Consider the following 18,549-nt stretch of genomic DNA (forward strand, 5'->3'; position numbering starts at 1 on the left):
AAGAGGGGAGTTGCCCAACCTGTAGGTATGGTGCCGGTTGTTCCTCCCGAGGTGCATCACCTTGCACTTGTCTGTGTTGAATCCCATCCTAGTCTCATCCGCCCACATCTTAGTGTCATCAGCAAATTTGAACAGGGTGCTTTTTACCCCCTCATCCAAATCGCTGATGAAGATGTTTATTACTGTACAAAGGGGATTATGTAAAGGTGTTGCCTGTTCTGTTAGGAGACTATTCATAATGACCCAGGATGTCCCTTCCATTCCTCTGTTACTATGTAATAAATTACAATAGGACAACTGCTGTACTGAACTACTAAGCTGTCCCTTAGATATCAAATAAAATTAGTCTAAAATAGAATAGTTAGAGCAGTGCATTTATATATAAACTGTTACTTTGTTACTTTATATGGTGACTGGTTATATTCTTGATGCAGATATGAGTCAAATATCTGGCAGGCAAATATTTTGTGGGTTCATTTTTATTCATGTACATTATTAATTCAAGACATGGGTTGTTTGGGATTCATTTTCATATCCAGAGGATAACCTGGAAAAGGGACAATATATACATAACCCACTGCTGCTTTATAATGGGGAAGGGGAAAGCTATGTTTAAAAATATATTCGCTTGTCTCCTGTATGTTGATTCCAAGTTTTATGAATCTTTCTGTGATTGCTTTATAAACACTTTTAGATAATGTCCTGGTAATTAAAAATGAGGACACCTCTTGTTTATCTTTGTGCCTGTTACAAATAAACTAAATCTTCATTAAACAGGGTCAGCCAAAAATATATCTTAATCATAACAGCCAAATAAACTTTACACTAAAAATATAGATGTTCAATATTTTAGCTATTGTTTTCCTCTAGCTTTGATAAAAAAGCAATTTGCAATTAAACTAGCATATTTCTAAAGGATAAAACATGCTTCTGTTTTTAACATAAAAGTCACTGGAAGGAAAAGAAAAATAAAATGTCTGCAAAATGTTTCTTTCTAGATCCTACTCTTTATGGAAATCTTCTTTTCAGATGCTGGACAGCACACCATAATGAATGAGGAGTTACAACTTGCAAAAGAACTAAAATAAATGTTGGTGTTCGTTGGGCAGGATACACCCCTGACATTTTTTTATTACTTTCACAGATTCTGAAAGTACTGGAGAAAATTCATTTCCGCATATGTGAAGTAAAGGCATAACTCTCTTAGAATAAGTCTACACCTGAAGTGGGAGGTATGATGATAGTATGTGTAATATGCTGATATGTTAAGCTAGTTTTCACTTAAGCAGTTCAGGAATCAACAGTGGTGAAGCCACAGCAGTATGAAGCCTAGTGAGACCTGACTACCCACAGGTAGTCCTGGGTAGTCCTTGTACAACATGTGCTAAAACTGATGATACCATTCACTGCTACTGGTACTCTTAGCCAGCCAGATTAAAGCTAGCTCAGGTACATAACACATGCTGCAATTACACCTCCAGCTACAGTGCAGACATGCCCTTAAGAGTACTGTAAGTCAACAGGGAGTTAAAAAAAAAAAAATGTTGACTATATTAGAAGTCTCTGCTTAGTAAGAAAGGGCTAACTCCTGAAAGTTCCTAAAATTTAGATAACAACCGAATTGCTGAGCCAAGCACTAGAGAGGAGGTCTTGATGTATCAAAATGCAATTATACCAGCTCATGCACAAGGCTTCCCTAAAAGAATGAAGTAGCAAAGAATGATCAATTTGTTTCTGGTCAAGCTGGTACCCAGCAGGATAAGTGAGGAGCATAACAAACACATTCCATTCATAAAGTATCAAAATGTAAAAGCCATTTAGGTATTGAGAGATGCATGCCTAGTGTGCAATCAATATTTTAACTAGATAGCAAATGCATGATCAGAAAATGAATTTATGCAGTCTAAGGTGCATCAGCTTGTGATGGAATTACTTAAGGAATAAGGTATGTATAAAATATGCCTGATTTTGAGAGACTTTGGATGTATGTACCCTTCCCCCTATCCCTTCCGTCAGTCAGCTTGATTACCCAGACTGATAGTGAATAAAGCTATCCTAGTTTATGCTTACAGTGGGTGCATCTACATGTGCCCTTTACTGTGGAGTTGACTAATTAGTTTCACAGTAAAATGTCGCTATCTACATGTGTGCTGGTATCAGGGTGCAGTAAACTAACTAACTCTGCCACAGGATAGTACTGTCAGGGACAGTACTATCTTACAGCGCAGTTACTTCGCTGACAAAGTTACTCTGCACGTGTGGATGGTGACAGGGGCTGGCTGGGACACGAGGATGCTAAAATGCAGGGGCTGTCTGCCACACGGCTCCATACTTCAGCAGTCTCGTGTCCCAGCCAGCCCCTCTGCTACCCAATGCTGCCACCTGGAGCCCGTGGCTGACCCTCCAAGCTTGCTGCCAGCCCAAGGCTGCTCTGCCCCACCTGCCGGTATACCGAGCACATGTGCAGACATTGTACCTGGGAGCAGATGACTCCGGCTGAAATAGCTCTGGATTTTATTGAGCCCCCTTAATTGCACATGTAGATATATATCCAGTGTATTTGAGCCTGCAGTGGTGGCCTGGAAATACCTGAAAGTTGCAACAATAAAACTACAGCAACACCTACAGTAAGAAGCTCATTCTAACTGACAAGGTAACCACAAGGAGTAGATTAATTGTTATCTTATGGTGGAATTGTGTTCTTTCCTTATCCTCTAAGCATTCAGATTTGGTCATCTACATACATGTGCAAACTGATCATAAGCACTGACAGGAGAGAGAAAGGGAGAAGGAGAGACCAATCACCCATCTTCTTCCTAAAGAGCATATCTTCTATGGGCAAGGATTACCATAGCTACTGAGTTGGTGGTTGGGGGAGGGGAAGAAGTGGAGGGGAGATGGACCCATCCACTCCTATATCTAAGTCTGGTAGTCATGGGCTTTAATTGACTCGAGTTTCAGGCTTCTAAGGGGTCCACCACAAGGAATGTGTATTGGTCTCAGCTATTACTGCACATGCTAGTTTGCACAAATACTTAGTTGTGCATAACTGTCTATGTGCGTGGGTTATGGACCCAGGATTAGAATTCCAACAAGTGTGTAGGTGGCATTTTTGGCACTTAAGATTATGAAAAATACTAAGTAAATAACTTAATCCGGACACTTAGATGACCACATAGGGAAGAGAATGCCACTTAGTAATCATTTGACACTAACAAGCTCACTCACTACCACTCTCTAATTCTGCTGGACAATCAAAAAGGTATTACTGACAAAATGTGATGGGTATTACATCTTATATATAAATCTTATTACAAAGGTGAAAAAAACACCATCTGTGTTAGTGGTGTGAGATTTAATGACAGCAATGGCTCACACTGTGCCCACCTAAATATCTAACAGGGAAGAACTGGTTTAGCTCTTAAAGGTGCATCCCCATGTGCAGAGGTGTGCGGTTGCCATGGCAAAAATAGCAGTGGCACAAATTTGTGCCAGTGCTTTTTGCCACTGCACATGCCCCTGCACATGGGGTTGGTGCAGGGCAAACTGCCCCACATTGGGTAACGGAGGCTGGGACCCCAGCAACCTTACCTGGGTCCTGGGGCAGCAGTGGCAGTGATCCAGATGTTTGAAGCCTTGCCAGTAGCCAGAGAGATCCCAGTGTCAAAACCCCACCACAGTGTTTCTACTTAGCAGTGCAATGGGTGCATGTGTGCTGTGTGTAGTTTGCAGCAGCGCAAACTGCTCAGATTGAGGTGCCGCAAACCACACGTAGAGTTTATGTTGCATGGTATCCTGTTTTTGGTGGTATTCTTCTCTGCAGAGGCACATCCACCTGAATCTCTAGGCCTTGTCTATTTAGTAAAACAACACCAGGCCTGCTTACATTTAAGCTTAAACCAATAGCTGGACAGTTACAATTCTGTGTGGACACACTTATTGGCAAAAGCAGCATCCTTTTGTAGCTTAACTGACATTCCTTAAAAAAGGGTTTAAACTAAACCAAAGAAAGCCCCTATTTGTTCTGCAATAAAAGTGTTGCTTTAAATATACCATCATGATTGGTAAAAGTTTCCTTTAATAACTAGGCCTTGTTGGGAGGTAAGGCTTGCTGGGGTGAGCAAAAGATACTATGGATTACAGTTTCATCATTTCACACAGCCCTGTCTCAGTATCCAGCAAAGGAAAAGTTCTCCCTTTCCTGCAGTGTCTGAAAGCAAATCAGAACCCAAGTACAACAAACCTGGCTTATGCTCAGTCCAGAATCTATGGATATGAAGCTGTCAGGCCAAGAGAAGCCTAGACCAGCTGAGAAGGAACTGAACCCTCAGACTGATTTCTCATCCTCAAGATGTTCAGAAATCTTTGTATCCTTGGTCAGTGGCCAGAATGCCTCTTTCCCCATAGGTTTTTGGGCAAGAGTATACAATTTTACTTTCAGATCCTAACCAAGCCACAAGAACCAATACTGCACTCCCTCTGCACTGACAATAAGAATAATGGGACCTAATGAACAATCCCACAATTGTGCCTCCTGCCATGCATGTGTGGCATGGCAAGAGGCATGATTATGTGGATTGTGTTTTCGATCCCATGGAACCTTTACCTACATGTGTAGAGGGGCCCTAATTACATCCTGACCCACTGTTATGATTGCACTCAAAACACTGTAGCAGTTGATATAATCTGTTTTAGGTACTGAATGATAAAATTCATTGCAAAGGAATTCCTTCTGCAATGAATGTAAAGCAAATGGACAGAAAAGTATCTAATTTATGTCAATGTGAAAAAAAAAGGAATTGCAGTTGACATTGTTTGAAGAAAAAACTCTAAAAAAAAGATCACATACTAAGTTACATTCTGTTCCCATGTTTACAATGTGTGTGATGATTTTAATTATTTAAAATAATTCTAGTTTAGTTGTAGGTTCTTTTCTCCTCCTACACCAGAAATTCATTGTTCTCAATTATAGTTAATAAGCAATTCTTCTAACACTAGGTTGTTTTTTTTAATGTATTCACTGTGATAACAAAGACATAAATCCTGCACATTCTCCCTAGAGCCTGTTTCTTTAGGAATGTTACAGATTAGATTATTATGGCAAGGAAGATTTAAATATCTCATTTACCTGAACAGCATCATAATACATTTTCTTCCCTTCTTCATCTGTCTTGTCTGACATCAGCCATGCCTTGAGCAAATACTCATAAAAACTATCTCCAAGCCCTCCAATGGAGACGTGATCTGAAAAAGGAAGAAAAGGAATTTAAAAAAACAATTCCAGGTTTGATCTGGGCAATAAAATATAATTACAGTTTGAACCTGTGATCGATTATAATACTTAAGTTTGCCTCCCAGCAGTAAATCCTGTGACAGACAGACAGCATTACATCTCAGGAAAAAACCTCTTGATTTATGATGCATACGAAAATATTTGTAAAATAAATGGTTGGTCTTTAAACCTGTATGGTGACATAACACGGTGGGAGAAAGCAGTTTTACTAGAATTTATACAGACTGCTAAAGTCCATGATAAACAAATTTAAAAAATGAAGTCTTTGTTAGTGCTTTTAGTCCGAAATGGATAGGAGTTGTATAACTATATTATACTGTAATTATTTTTAAATGTCAGAAGTTGGTAAAAAACCCATTTCTGATAGCGTTTTTTTGCCCTCTTATTCTGTTGGGATCCTCATCTAATATTTTTTTTTTCAGTAGAGCTCTATTTCCTCAAGTCATCTTTTAAAATCAACAACATGGATTATATTTAAGTTCTTTATTCTGTGGTAGAACTTTTAAATGCACTTAAGCACAAGTCCCAGTAGTTCTCAGTTGTCTAACCAAAATATTTAGTGTTACATAATGCAACACAACTAAACATCACTTCTCTTAGTGGTAATGGGACTGCTCATATCAATAAAGCTACTGAAGACTCCTGCAGGGTTATCCCCTTACCTAAGTATCTAAAGTGACTGTCAAGTTTTTAGTAGGCCATCACAGAAGTGCAATATATTCCTACTTATTAAATATTTAAAATATTACAAATATGACTCAAGTTTCTCTTCATGTTCCCTGTGCTGCCACCAGTGGCACTTTTAGATCTAGAGTGTTAAGGGTTTCCTTTCTGACAATTACGATTCTCTGCTAATCATTATTATTAATATTAGCATTTTCTGAACACTTTCAATGAGAGGCTTTTAAAGTACCTTAGCAAGTGTCAATGTTTTAAACTCTCTGTTTTCACAAAGAGGGAAACAGGACACCAACTGTGAGTCCATGGCACAGGATGGTATAAAGCCTATGGCCCTGGACTTCTACACTTGGATTGTACCTGCAAAGTTTTCCCGCAAAGTATTGATAAAGTTCAACAATAAATCTGGGACATTTTAACCTCTCTCTACGATTCCTCTCACAGGGTGCTTTCACAGAATTGCTCAACTTATGCACTGGGAAATCAGGTAAATACAGAAACTATTTTTACTGCCACTAAAGCTTTATTGCCACAGCTTTTTCACCAAAATATTTTCTCTTTGCTACCTTGGGACCTACAACATCTAGTTTAGATCTCTAAAACATTTCCTTCTATTCCATCCTGAACAAATGTGTGAAGGTGAGACAGGATTATGAAGAGTTTTTAAAATTTTCTTGTAAAAACATTTACATTTTTGTTCATGTTCCAAAAGGAAAAAAGCTTCTTAAAAAATGAATGCATTTTCCATGATGGAAGGCTGATCTCCAAGTAGCAGCATTTAAATGACCTTTATGGTTTCCTAAATAAATTACCATAGAAACTCCTGACATTTGCAAACTAAATAGCACAAGCACAATCTCATCAATAATAAGCCCTGTTATTATATACATTATTGCAAGAGACAAATCCAATTGATGCATGCTGCAGCAAATCACTGTCAGTTTACTGTCAAAATAACAAGGACTAAATGAATTTACAGGAACAATGGCCTTGATCCAGCTATGTCCTTCAGAGTTACAGCACTGCTAGTGAAACAGAAGCTGTTTTATTTTTCCCTGGTTGATGTTTGAGAGATAATACTTCTGTGCTTTAGCAATTAGGTTTTTTGTTGTAACCAGTAAAAAAATAAAAATAAAAAAAGACCGGAAAGCAATCTGAAATGAAACATCTTTTTTATCTTATGTTCTGATTTTTTCCCTATGTGAAAAATCAATGTTTGGAAACAGATGCAACTGAATTGGAACAGAAGCAACACTGGAAATCAACTCTACTTCTGCTGGTTCAACATGCCATGAACTGACCTATATTATCATTTATGTTCATCATTTACATGAGGAAGGAGCTAATTTCCATGAGTTCTTTACATGCCACTGGAAAGAGAAGGCCATATAAACTACAATATTTCTGTTCACCTGTAACTATGGGTAGTTGATATAAAAAAAGGAGCTTTTGAGACATTATTGTATTAAAATATATTTTGACAAATAGGAAAGCACCAAAACTCCAAGTAACGGGATTCATAGTCAAAAATATATACTGACAGCTTTTAGTAAGGACTTTTCTACTAAGTGAGCTATTCCAATTGTATATAACTGCTCTCAATGTCAGAATAGTGATGCTTTAGTGTTGGTAAGTCTTGCTAAACCAATATAGATAAGAAATGAAAAAGGTTGCCTCGACTTGTAAATATGCTTGGCATAATTACTTTGTTACATTTACGCGGTTATTTAAGAATATGTAAGAAAAGCAGACAAAGGAATTACATAAATTGAGTTTGTCTAGGCCAGGGCATGGTGCCAAATAACCCCAAGACAGAAGATAGATATTTCTTAAAATACAAAGTGATGCCTATATTTAGGGTTCTGGGAATGGTTTTTCTTGGACAATATGGCAGAACACCATTTTCTATCTGGACATTTCACATTTAAAAATGACCTAAGGAAATTCTTTTATCAGTTGAAACAATCACTGTCCTTTGTTCCTGAGGAAAATTATCCCATGTAATCAGGCTGCAAACAGGCCAGTAAGGAGACTGGGCCATCACTTCCAGAGTAGATGCATTCTAAGCACCTTCTATCATGCAAGGATTCCACATGTTCTGACCCTTGGGTCTCTTTCTTTAACTGATTCCGAAGTTGGTAGGTTTTGCACTCAACTGTACCGCCTGATCCTATCACTATAAGCAGTACAATGGAAAAAAGTCTAGAGAAAATGCAACAGGATTTGAAGGAAAGGAAGAAGGGTGGGAAAAACCCCCAACTCAACTGAACCCACCATGACCCAACCTCAGTATTTCAATTTAACATTGCACCCAACCAAGAAAGGAAGTGGGTGCCCAGGACTGCTAGTAACATTTTCTAGCCCAACCTTTCCATCTCCCAACCTGTGGTAGATGAGTAAGAAGCATGTTTGTGTAAGAAAAACTGAATGAATGTATAGGGGCCAGAAACTTAAAAGGCCTGAAAAGACTGTTCTACATCTACATCCCCTTTGACTTTGATTTTTCCAATAATGATTCCCATGGAACCAAAGGCACACAGCTGTAGTTCGTTTACTTTCTTAATTGCCTGCCAGCATCATTAAATGTAGCAGAACCATGCACAGCTGCAGAAAAACGAGGGCAAATCTTCATTTGGTATTAACTGGCAGTTTTATTGACTTCAACAGAGCTACACCACTTTAGATCGACATAGGATTTGGTCCAACATAAGATTTTTTCACTGTAAAGGCTTTCACAGACTATGGACAATTTTAGTAACAAACACAGATTAATTCAAAAGCTTCTCATTTTCATTAAATTTACTAAGAGGTCAAAGAAACTAATTAAAGTATACTGGAGAGGAAGAAAAATTACTAAACAAGTCAAGCTGGACTCAGATTTAGCAAAATACATCCAGAGCTTACGTGGGGGAACAGCAGTAGGTAACAATGAAAGAAACTAATCTAGTTTTTTAACATAAAGAGATAGCATGTTAATAGCTATTTAAGAGTACTGAAGAACTAAAGAACTTACGCTGGCCCCACTGACCACTGCTGGGATTTAGATAGTTAGGGTAAAGTCCTTCTGGTTTATCTAGTCGGTTTAGAACTTTTCGAATATTCATTACCTATAGTAAAGAAAACCAAACAACAATTACCAAAGCAATTTTATCTTTCCCTTAAATACAGGTACCATCAATGCACACCTTTTTTAACATTTAAATAACCATTAAAACAATTCTTTCAACAGATGTAATGTACTTATTACAGGACCTCTATGCATACATGCCATTTGTATTTGGTTAAAAATGTAATTTACAAAACCCAACTATTCAAGATTCCTCATACCATATTTCTTCACATATAGCACACACCTTTTCCCCTATAATCAGCCCCCTAAAATTGATGTATTTATTAAGTGAGGAAGCTGAATTTTTTTTGCCTGAGACAGACACACCCTACTGTACCCCCTGCTCCACAGTTCACCAGCTGAGGCAGTCAATGGCCCCTATTAAGGCTACTGAGTTAATGGCCCACTGTTGTTTGTTTCACAGGTATTAAAGATTACATCTTCTTTTAACGATCTTGACTTCCACTATTAAAGCTAACCTTCCTTAGAGAAATTTTGCTGTCTGATCGGGCTTCTGGTCTCTTCTTCTATTTCACAGAATTTTAGCTCTTTTCAAGTTCAGAAGTCTACCCATGGAAACCAGTCTTCAGCAGCAGCTTGGGTTTTAGTTAAGCAGGAAAGGAAGGGTGAATGAGCTGAAGATAAAGCCTTATCCCTGCTCTGTGCAACCATGAGTTGGGAATATTTTTCTTCTTTATAATGTTTTCCAAAAACAAGGTATGTGTTATATCTGGGGGGCACGTTACATGTGAGAAAATACACTATTAAAAGACTGTGGTGAATTAAATTTACAGCATGCCCTGAGGATCAAAATGTGGATCTCCTGGACGAAAGATAGAGTTGAGATACTGGAAACGAATCTAACATGAAGCCAGACAATTCCTCAAATGCTGGCTTCTCAAACCAGCAGGGATTTTACATGCTTCAACAAGTCACTTAGCCTGTACTAATAAATTAAATGCAAGTATGAAGAGATTATGGAGCACTGGTGTAATATACTATGTGCAACAAGCTTTTACTGAGTACAGCCCTGACCTAGCACTAAGTTCTGCATTGACACAGGGTGCTGACAGATAGCTGAAAACAGGATGGGGCTGAAGAGAACAGCTACAGTGTGCATTAGCTAAATTAGCTGCATTGGCTTAGCTCATTTTAGACCGTGCACTGTAATTCTAATAATAGTATTAATGTTTAATGTTTGAAAGACATCGAATTAACAGCATTTGGGTTTGAAGACTGTAGTTTAAGCACAGATCAGAAATGGCATGAAATCAGGCACCAGAAGCTTCTCCAAAACCTACTGAGTATGTCTATCCTGTGTTATGTAGAGGCACCTGAACAAGCTGTGAATAAATCAGCTCAGGATCTAAAAACTAAGAGCTTCTTGGGAGGCTAATAAACTTGCACTGAGCTCATTTGCAACTATATGACAGCCTGCAACAAAGGCAGAACCACTGTCAAGGTGCCTCAGTACCTGATTTTGGAGGCCTCTCTACAGTACAGGGTACCGTTGCATCTAAACTTATTCCAGTGTTTGGTTTTTGTCATGATTATCCACTTCAGCACTTTTATAAGTTTCCACTTCTTTTAATACAAGCTTAAAAATTAAGCGGGATGATCTTAAATGTCAAAAGGTACCTATTTGTGAGTTTGAAAAAATATCCACTGTACTTAAAACTAAACCCAATTTGAATTAATTTTGACACATTTCCTGGATTAAAACAGGGCTGTTCAATTTTGGCTTAGACCACACACTGCATGGGCCACACAGGCTTTCTGACTGTCTGTACTTAGCCTGAGGTGAATGAAATCAACCCACTTCATGCAGGTTTCTCTAAACTGTGTAGATTGGATCATTAACGAACAGAACTCATGTTCATTCCTTTACTGGCCAGGACAGACAGATGCCTGCAGTGGCCACGGCCAGAAGGTGGGGGGTGCTCCCACATGCCTCCCAGCTGTTGTGCAGTGAACACCCCAGCTCTGCCCTCTTGCCATCCTCTCACCTCGGGGGAAACAGCCCTTTCCCTGCTGGGGTCTGCAGAGCAGGTACGGGCAGAGAGGGGGAGCTGAGAGGTGGGGAGCTGGTGAGAGGGGTGATACTGGGGCATTCACTGCCTGGCAGAGCAGGGCTGCATGAGAGGAAAGTCCTTGCCTCGGGGCATTTACTGCCTGCAGACCCAGGCTGGGGGAGCTGGGCTGGGGTCCATTCCCCCCCCCCCCACTTGCCCTCTGTGCTGCCGCCGGCTGGGCTTAGGAGCAGAGGATTTATTGCCTTAGCTCTGTTACAACCTGTGGGCAGGGCTGCCAAGCTTGGCTGGAGCACAGGAGCTGGGCTAACCTGCCCAGAAACCGGGGGGGGGGGAAGAGTTGTGGGGTGCTGCAATGCATCCTGGGATTCTGGGAGACTGTGACTTAACATGTCAGGAGGGGATCTGGAACAGAAGTTTGATAGATCCGTCTAACCTAAAGCAATTCCATCTGATACTAACATCCATCCAGATCTGTCTTACGCTCAATTCTGACATTTTGAAACTGGTCTACATGCAATGAACTTCTGTTCTGTTACAGGTTTAGACCGATTTCCAACCACTTAACCAGTTTATGTGTAATTTCTGTCTCTAGCCATAGGGTCCAGCCTCCCTCAAGCTGCACAGTTCACAGGCCAAATGCTGTGGGGACAGAACCCCCTGGGTCTCCCCACACTATGCAAGGTGTGCCTGTGGCACATGGACCTTTGCTGCACAGGTAGAACCAGCTGTACATGGCCCCTTGGGCAGCACCCATGGCAGACAGGTCCCCGCTCTGCAGGATGCACTGGTGGCATTTACCCTGTATCCTGCTTTTGCCCTCACCATCTGGTAGTGGGAGCGGCAGCTGTAGGAGTCCATGAGCTGTAAGGTAACTGTTTGTGGGCTTCATATGGTCTGCAGAATTCCAGGTGGATGGTCCAGAATAAAAACCAGGGACTAAGCTTTTAGATCACACTGTACATTTTACTTTAATTTCATTAATCAGTCCATGGAGCCTGTTATTCTTAGACTCAATGAAACATTTTACTACTGCTTTAGCTATAGATAAAATACAGCTTCCAACTCTTCATTAAAAATGTTATAATCAACAGAGAATTGTCATAATTTGGTTAATATGTATACATGGGCCTGGCACATATTTCTAAATAAAAATATAACAAGTACTGAATTTCATCCAGAGATTTGAAATTTTTAGAAGAAAAAAGTAATAAGAAAATCATGACCCCATATTCAAATGAATCCACAGCCTATAAATATATTTAACTGACTGTGTTATCATATGTAAGTTTATATTTTACTTGTACATGAGGACATTCAAATTACTGTAGTGCATTTAATGCAACCATTTCAACAAACATATCTATTTTGTTTCAATGTACATCTGTAAAGCAGGACGTGAAATACTGTACTTTGATACAACACATTAATATAGAAAAAATGTTCTCTAAAAACTTAAGAATGTGAAATCTTCCTTGTATATGATTTCTCTTCAAATATATGAACATGCAAGCACATAAAATATGAAGTTTTTAAAGAAGGCTATTCGTAGTTATTTAAATGCAAATTGAAGGGCCACACAAATACAAGTTAAAAAAATTACCTCAGTGTGGAAATGGAGAATGTCACCAGGTTTTGGAAGAATTTCCTGCTGGCTGGGGTCTGGCACAGCAGGTGGGGAAGGGGGAAAGCCCCCTGCTCCACTAGGCAGCAAATGGCTCAGCCCTGCCTCCTCACCAGCCCCCCACCTCTCAGCATGAGAAATGCAATGTGAAAAGGGTACGTTTCCCCCCAAATTACAAACGTTTAGAAAGAGGGATGTCTAATGGAAAAGCCTTCTGACCTCTCATTTATAATAGTGACATCTTCCTGCATTTAAAAAAACCATGCCGAAGTGATTACTGGAAGGTCATAGTCCTTTCTGCTTCTTCAGGAGAACAGTACTTTATCTGTATATAAAATTCATTTTTAGTTTTCACTTTAACCAAGTTATTAGAACAGGTCTAATCTACTGGTAACTTATCCATAATTTTTGTTCATAAGATGTTATGTGGCCTGATAAATAATTTGCATCCATGACAAATGAATCTCAATAACCGTGAGGAAAAAAACTTCGTATACAACCATGTGCTCCGGATTAGTTAACAGGATTCATCCAGAAAATATTTGCATGCTTCTTGAAAGGATTAAGGAAATTGCTTCTGTACCTCACACCATGGACATCTACTCTCTGGGTACAATCTTTCATTACTTTAACAAAGGTTTTATTAAAGAATCTGACCTTTTCAGCAAAAATTGGGTTTTCAGACAAATGGCTCAAATGTATGAATTCTAAATGCAGAGTTCCAAATTCTGCCAGAATACTGCTTCCTCCAGAAGCCCAGGGCCAATTTCGACCAATCCCACTAAACAGGAAAAAAGAAATGCAGAAAAGAAACATTAGCAAATATAAAGCTATGCCATTATTGTATCCTGGCTACACCACAGTTACCAGGAAGCAATGGATTACAAAGGCTATATTTTAACTGATAGCACAGTAACACTTGCTCAAGGAAACACCCTTATGAGACTAGCCCATAATAACCTTGTGTGTTTGAGTGAGTAAAATGCATTGCGTGTCTATTAGAGGATGATTTCTTTCAGTAAGTCAGTGATCAGTCTATTTACAGATTTAACTGTAATTATGGTAATGAATTTGGTTATAATTATATTTTTATATACTACTATGTATTCTTAAAATTACACAATAAACTCTTTGAGGTTTTTCAGGTTTTTGCACAGTGATTATAATAATGGGTCTTAATTCTGATTATGAATCAGAAGGAAATGAATACTTATAGAATATAAGCATTTAATATTAAATTTAAAACATCTCAAAGTATTTCCTAGGCCAGTGGTTCTCAACCTTTTTGAATTGGGTACTCCTTCATAACTTTTGTGAATTGAGTGGCACCTGATTTTAAAAGGTAATTTCTATATTACAGTGCTTATGCTTACCTGCTTGCAGAAGGCCCAGGCAGTGGGGGGAGGGATTAATTAGGCAGGCACAAGCCTGACTATGCCTGTGCATATCTGCTTATCTCCTTACACCTCACTTGCCTCCTTATACCTGTGCAGCCTTCAAAGGATCTAGTGACATCCTTGAGTTCCCCAGTACCCTGGCTGAGAATCACTACATAGGCTATGTCCTGCCTAATACTGTACTTGTCAGCAATACTGAAAGCTATACATTGTCTTTCAGGGCATTCTTACGAAGATGGATAATTTCAATTTTAATTAAGTACTAATGACTTCTCAGAAGAAAATTAATTTCTGGTTTTGTACTGAGTGTAAAGCAGAATTAATGTACTGGCAAGTCCCCATTGACAATTAATGCTGATCAAAATATAGAGGGAAACGTTTGCCAAAGTTTCTTCAGAAACTTCTACTGGCATTTATTTAAAATTCCAACACAAGAATTCAGCTAAAAATCCTGAAAAATCAGAATATTTCAGCCTGTTTGATTGTGATTTTTGTTGAGAAAAGAAGTTTCTAGCAATAGCTTAGCAGCATGAGCATTGGATATAAGCATCTGCTGGCACCTGATTTCCAGGTGCTAAACTACATTAAAAGGAAATGTAAATTAATTAGCTTCCTAATTTTGCTCTTCCATGTAAACAAATCACTATAGTTGCTGCAGAGCTATCATGCAATTATGATTGAAAAGTGTAAGGCATACTCCAAGACATAATACACGTTATGAAAAAGACATGAGAAACAAAATTTACTTCATTATGTTGCATGTCTTTAATTTTTTTAAGAGAATGTGTCTCAAAAAGGGAATAATTTGACTGAGATGTTCTTGACAAGTTAAAAAAAAAGTTTGAAAAGCCCATTTCACAGCCTGATACATTTACTTATTATTTTTACATTTCCACAAGCTCTACAAAAAAAAAAGGATAAATCATTAATAAGAATCAGTACTAAAGTAATCTGAAACTCTTTACTTTGTACTTCTCTATTTATCCCATACCCTTTGTGTGTTTTTGTCTGTCTTTAGACTTTAGATTGCAAATTCTGAAGTAGCAATTACTTGTACAGTATGCCTGTTTGCAAAGTACCCCAAACAGCTAGGATACTAAACCAGTAGTACTATTCTTTTTATCTAGCAGATCCTTAAGTTATTCTTTCTGTGATGGATCTATCTACTGAATATTTAAAAACAGATGCAACAATCCCTATCTTTCTTTTCTCAACTTGAAGAAAAGTACAGCATTCCGGGGTTTGTGCCTTGAGAGCTGAGAGATTCTAGAGAACTAACAGACCAAGATACCCCTGAATGACTCAAGGAGAACTGGCGGCCAAGACACAGGAAAGACCTAAGCAATCTGACAGCAGTTGAGGAACCTATTGTGGGAATGTAGAGGTGTGTTAACAAACCAGGATTGTGAATGTATGTAGGTGTGCTTTTGTAACAGGGCCTTCTGTTTGCCTAAAATGCTCTACTGGCTCGAATCAGGGGGGCTCCTCAGTTCATTTGTCTGCTGTACCTCTGTCCTCCTATCCAACTTGATGTTCCTTTTTCTCATGATTTCATTGTGAGTATCATAACATTTAGTGTTCCCCTTTAAGCCTTCAACTGCCAGATGCAAGCTGTCACATGGGGGGGGGAAGCCCACAGGTTTCCTTTAAAATAGTATGTTGGCTTTGCAATTGCCAAGGAATGCATAGAATTGTAGAGTTCATGTATTCTGAAGGCTCAGAAAGCAAAAGGAAATAAAGAGGCCAGTTTTATACCTGAAAAATATCTAATTATTTTATCAATAGTATTTTTTAGACATTTGATATAATAGAGATAGAAGGAACACAGCAGTCCACAAACTGTTGCCCCTTCAAGATCTGTGATGTCGCGACCTTTCCCAAAAGTTTCATACTGGTGTTGAAGATTATGATGGAGAACTGTAAAATTAGTAACTGCAGATAAAGGCTCTGGATGCTCCTCTCATCCAGGCAGGAGGCAGTGCATTTTCCATGGAGTCTGAGTATAATCTAACAGGGAAAAAAAGCACTGTCATGGTCGCCATACCTAATCTTGACCTAAAGTTTTTTTCTAGCTTCCCAATTAGATTGCATAGAAGAGTTTAGATATAGAGTTGTCATTTGAGAACAAAGCGGGCCAGGAAATTAAAATTTCACTTCTGTGAAAAGTGTAATGGCTTTGGAAAATTTTTCATCTCAACTGGAATGAAAAACCATCATCTCATTTTTTTCCAACAGAGGTGAAATTCCTCAAAACCTCATTTAGGGAACACTGAGGTGTTCTCACAGCAAGGGCATTTCAATGCTTCCAAAATGAAATATGTTGCCCAGAAGCCCATTCTGCAGTTAGCATGCCAAGCAGCATACCTAGGAGACTGATATGTCACCTTGCAAACTGCCAGCAGGCAGGTGGCAGGAGAGCTCTGAGAAAATCAGGCTTGTTTCTGCCAGCCAGCAAACCTACCTGGGTTTCTTCAGAAGTTTTGCTGAAACTAACACATTCTCATGGAATATTTTACAGTACTTTTAATGCACTAGCATTTTCTGCCAGAAAGATGTTCTGTCAAAAAAATTCCAATTAGTTTCAGTTGTAAAGCTACTAGATGAAAATGATGATTTCTTTTGCTACTGGTCATATTATTATAAGATTTAAGGTGGATGGTAGATTCTCCTTGTCCTGGTGATAGGGCTGCTGGTGTTTATCTATTTCTACTGTATTAGTAGTAAGTTGCAAACTCCCAGACTTCAGCTTATATTTTTTTCAAGAGTTCAGCTAAATATCACAAACCTCCCTCCCTCCCTCAGGCAGAAACTCTAGTTACTATATGTCCTTCTTTAAACACATCTTTTAAACCATGCATAGGTTTTGATCAGGAGAGCCCATCAAAAACAAGCAGCGATGTATTTTCAGAAAATATGGAAGTCATTAAAAATGGCACAATGTAAAACTTGTTGGTTTTGGCTCTCACAGTTGTCATGAGTCAAAACTGGTCATTTTGTTTCAAGCACGCAGGGGACCCATACAGTTCACATACCACATCCTCAGACAGTTGACTATTAGGGGTGTGCGAAGCTGGGAGCATTAGTTTCAGATTCGGCCCAATTCAGGGGACAGTAATTTGATTCACTGATTTGGATCATTGTCCCAGCCTGATTTGGCCAAATCTGAATCTGAAGATATGATTCCAATTTGGAGAATCAGCGATTTGGACATAGACACAGCTTTATATGTTTTTTCTATGTACCTTGAGGTACCATGCACGGCTCTTGAATGCTGAGATGGTGGGTTAGATCGAGTGTCCCACGGGAGTGTGGGGGTCCACTGCTGAGCATGCAGGGGACCCCCCCCCCATATCCTCCCGGCTCAGCAATTGGCCATGGGGGGGACCCAGGTGCCTCTCTAGACCCAAGATGCACAAGTTGCAGAGCTGGGGGGCGGGGAGGTTCCCTGCAAGCTTCCCGGCAGACCTGGAAGTGGACTGGAAGTACTTCTGGTTCATTTCTGGGTCTGCTGCCAAGCACGCAGGGCACCCCCCCTGTGCTCCTGTGGGATGCTCCATCCACCCCACCATCTCTGCATTCATGAACTGCGCCTGCACCTTGAGGTACATAGAAAAAAAAAAAAATAAAGCTGTGTCTATGGCCAAATCTCCCCGAATCAATTCGGAGGCTTCTGATTTGATTCAGAGAAATTAATGGGTCTCCTGACTAGATTCAGATTAGGAGATTCGGCCACCGAATTGGGCTGAATCTCCTCCAAATCGAATCAGTGACCAAAGCTTTGCACACCCCTACTGAGTATCTAGCCTTCCAGAAGCTCTCTGCTGTAGGTGTTTGAGTTCCCTTCTGCTGCCTCATTGTCAGGAGGGCAGCAAAACAGGCACATTTTCTTTATGCAATCAGAATATTTAGGGGAGTGGGACTTGTTCCTCCTTTTATTCTGTAATAGCAACAACAATACAGCTTCTGCTCCCACTTAAATTTATCTTGACCTTCTTGGATGGTTCATTCCAGAATGCACTGCAGTGCATTCCCAGGAAGGCACCATTAAAGCTCACTGGACATTCACTAAAAATGAGAGGCCCTTTTAACCCAAATAAGACAGTACTGCATCCCTTTTAACAGTTTTGGTTGAGTGCTTAAAGGAAGTGAAAGGAAATGAAGTCCTCTGCTTTTTGCATGGACTTTAAGTATAAATTTCATTACCAAACTAGGGAACCATCACTCATTTGCATAGGTTTGTGCTTCCATTGCAAAACAACATCACACAGTTGTAATTAAAAATCACTGAACATCCAAGAGAAATCTTCCTGCTCCAGTGTGCAAAACCCAAGTGTTGAGAAGCAGTTTGAAAACCTGCTCATGGTGTTTAACACCAATAAATGCAAGGTTCTCCACCTTGGGAGGAAAAACCTGCAGCA

The 18,549-nt window shown here is 39.4% G+C and overlaps 1 protein-coding gene across 1 annotated transcript in view; it reads right to left on the reverse strand.

The window, feature by feature from the left end:
* The window catches only part of MAN1A1 (mannosidase alpha class 1A member 1), a 198,772-nt gene that overhangs the window by 30,575 nt on the left and 149,648 nt on the right, over positions 1–18,549 (reverse strand). Inside the window, exons 5-7 of the mRNA XM_019537970.1 lie at positions 13,392–13,515; positions 8,985–9,078; positions 5,129–5,244 (exon numbers count right to left, since the gene is read on the reverse strand). Coding sequence (XP_019393515.1) covers positions 5,129–5,244; positions 8,985–9,078; positions 13,392–13,515 — 334 coding nt within the window. The remainder of the gene's footprint in view (positions 1–5,128; positions 5,245–8,984; positions 9,079–13,391; positions 13,516–18,549) is intronic.

The sequence above is a fragment of the Crocodylus porosus genome, unplaced genomic scaffold, assembly GCF_001723895.1.
Source record: "Crocodylus porosus isolate Cpor-Errol unplaced genomic scaffold, CroPor_comp1, whole genome shotgun sequence".
NCBI lineage: Eukaryota > Metazoa > Chordata > Crocodylia > Crocodylidae > Crocodylus > Crocodylus porosus.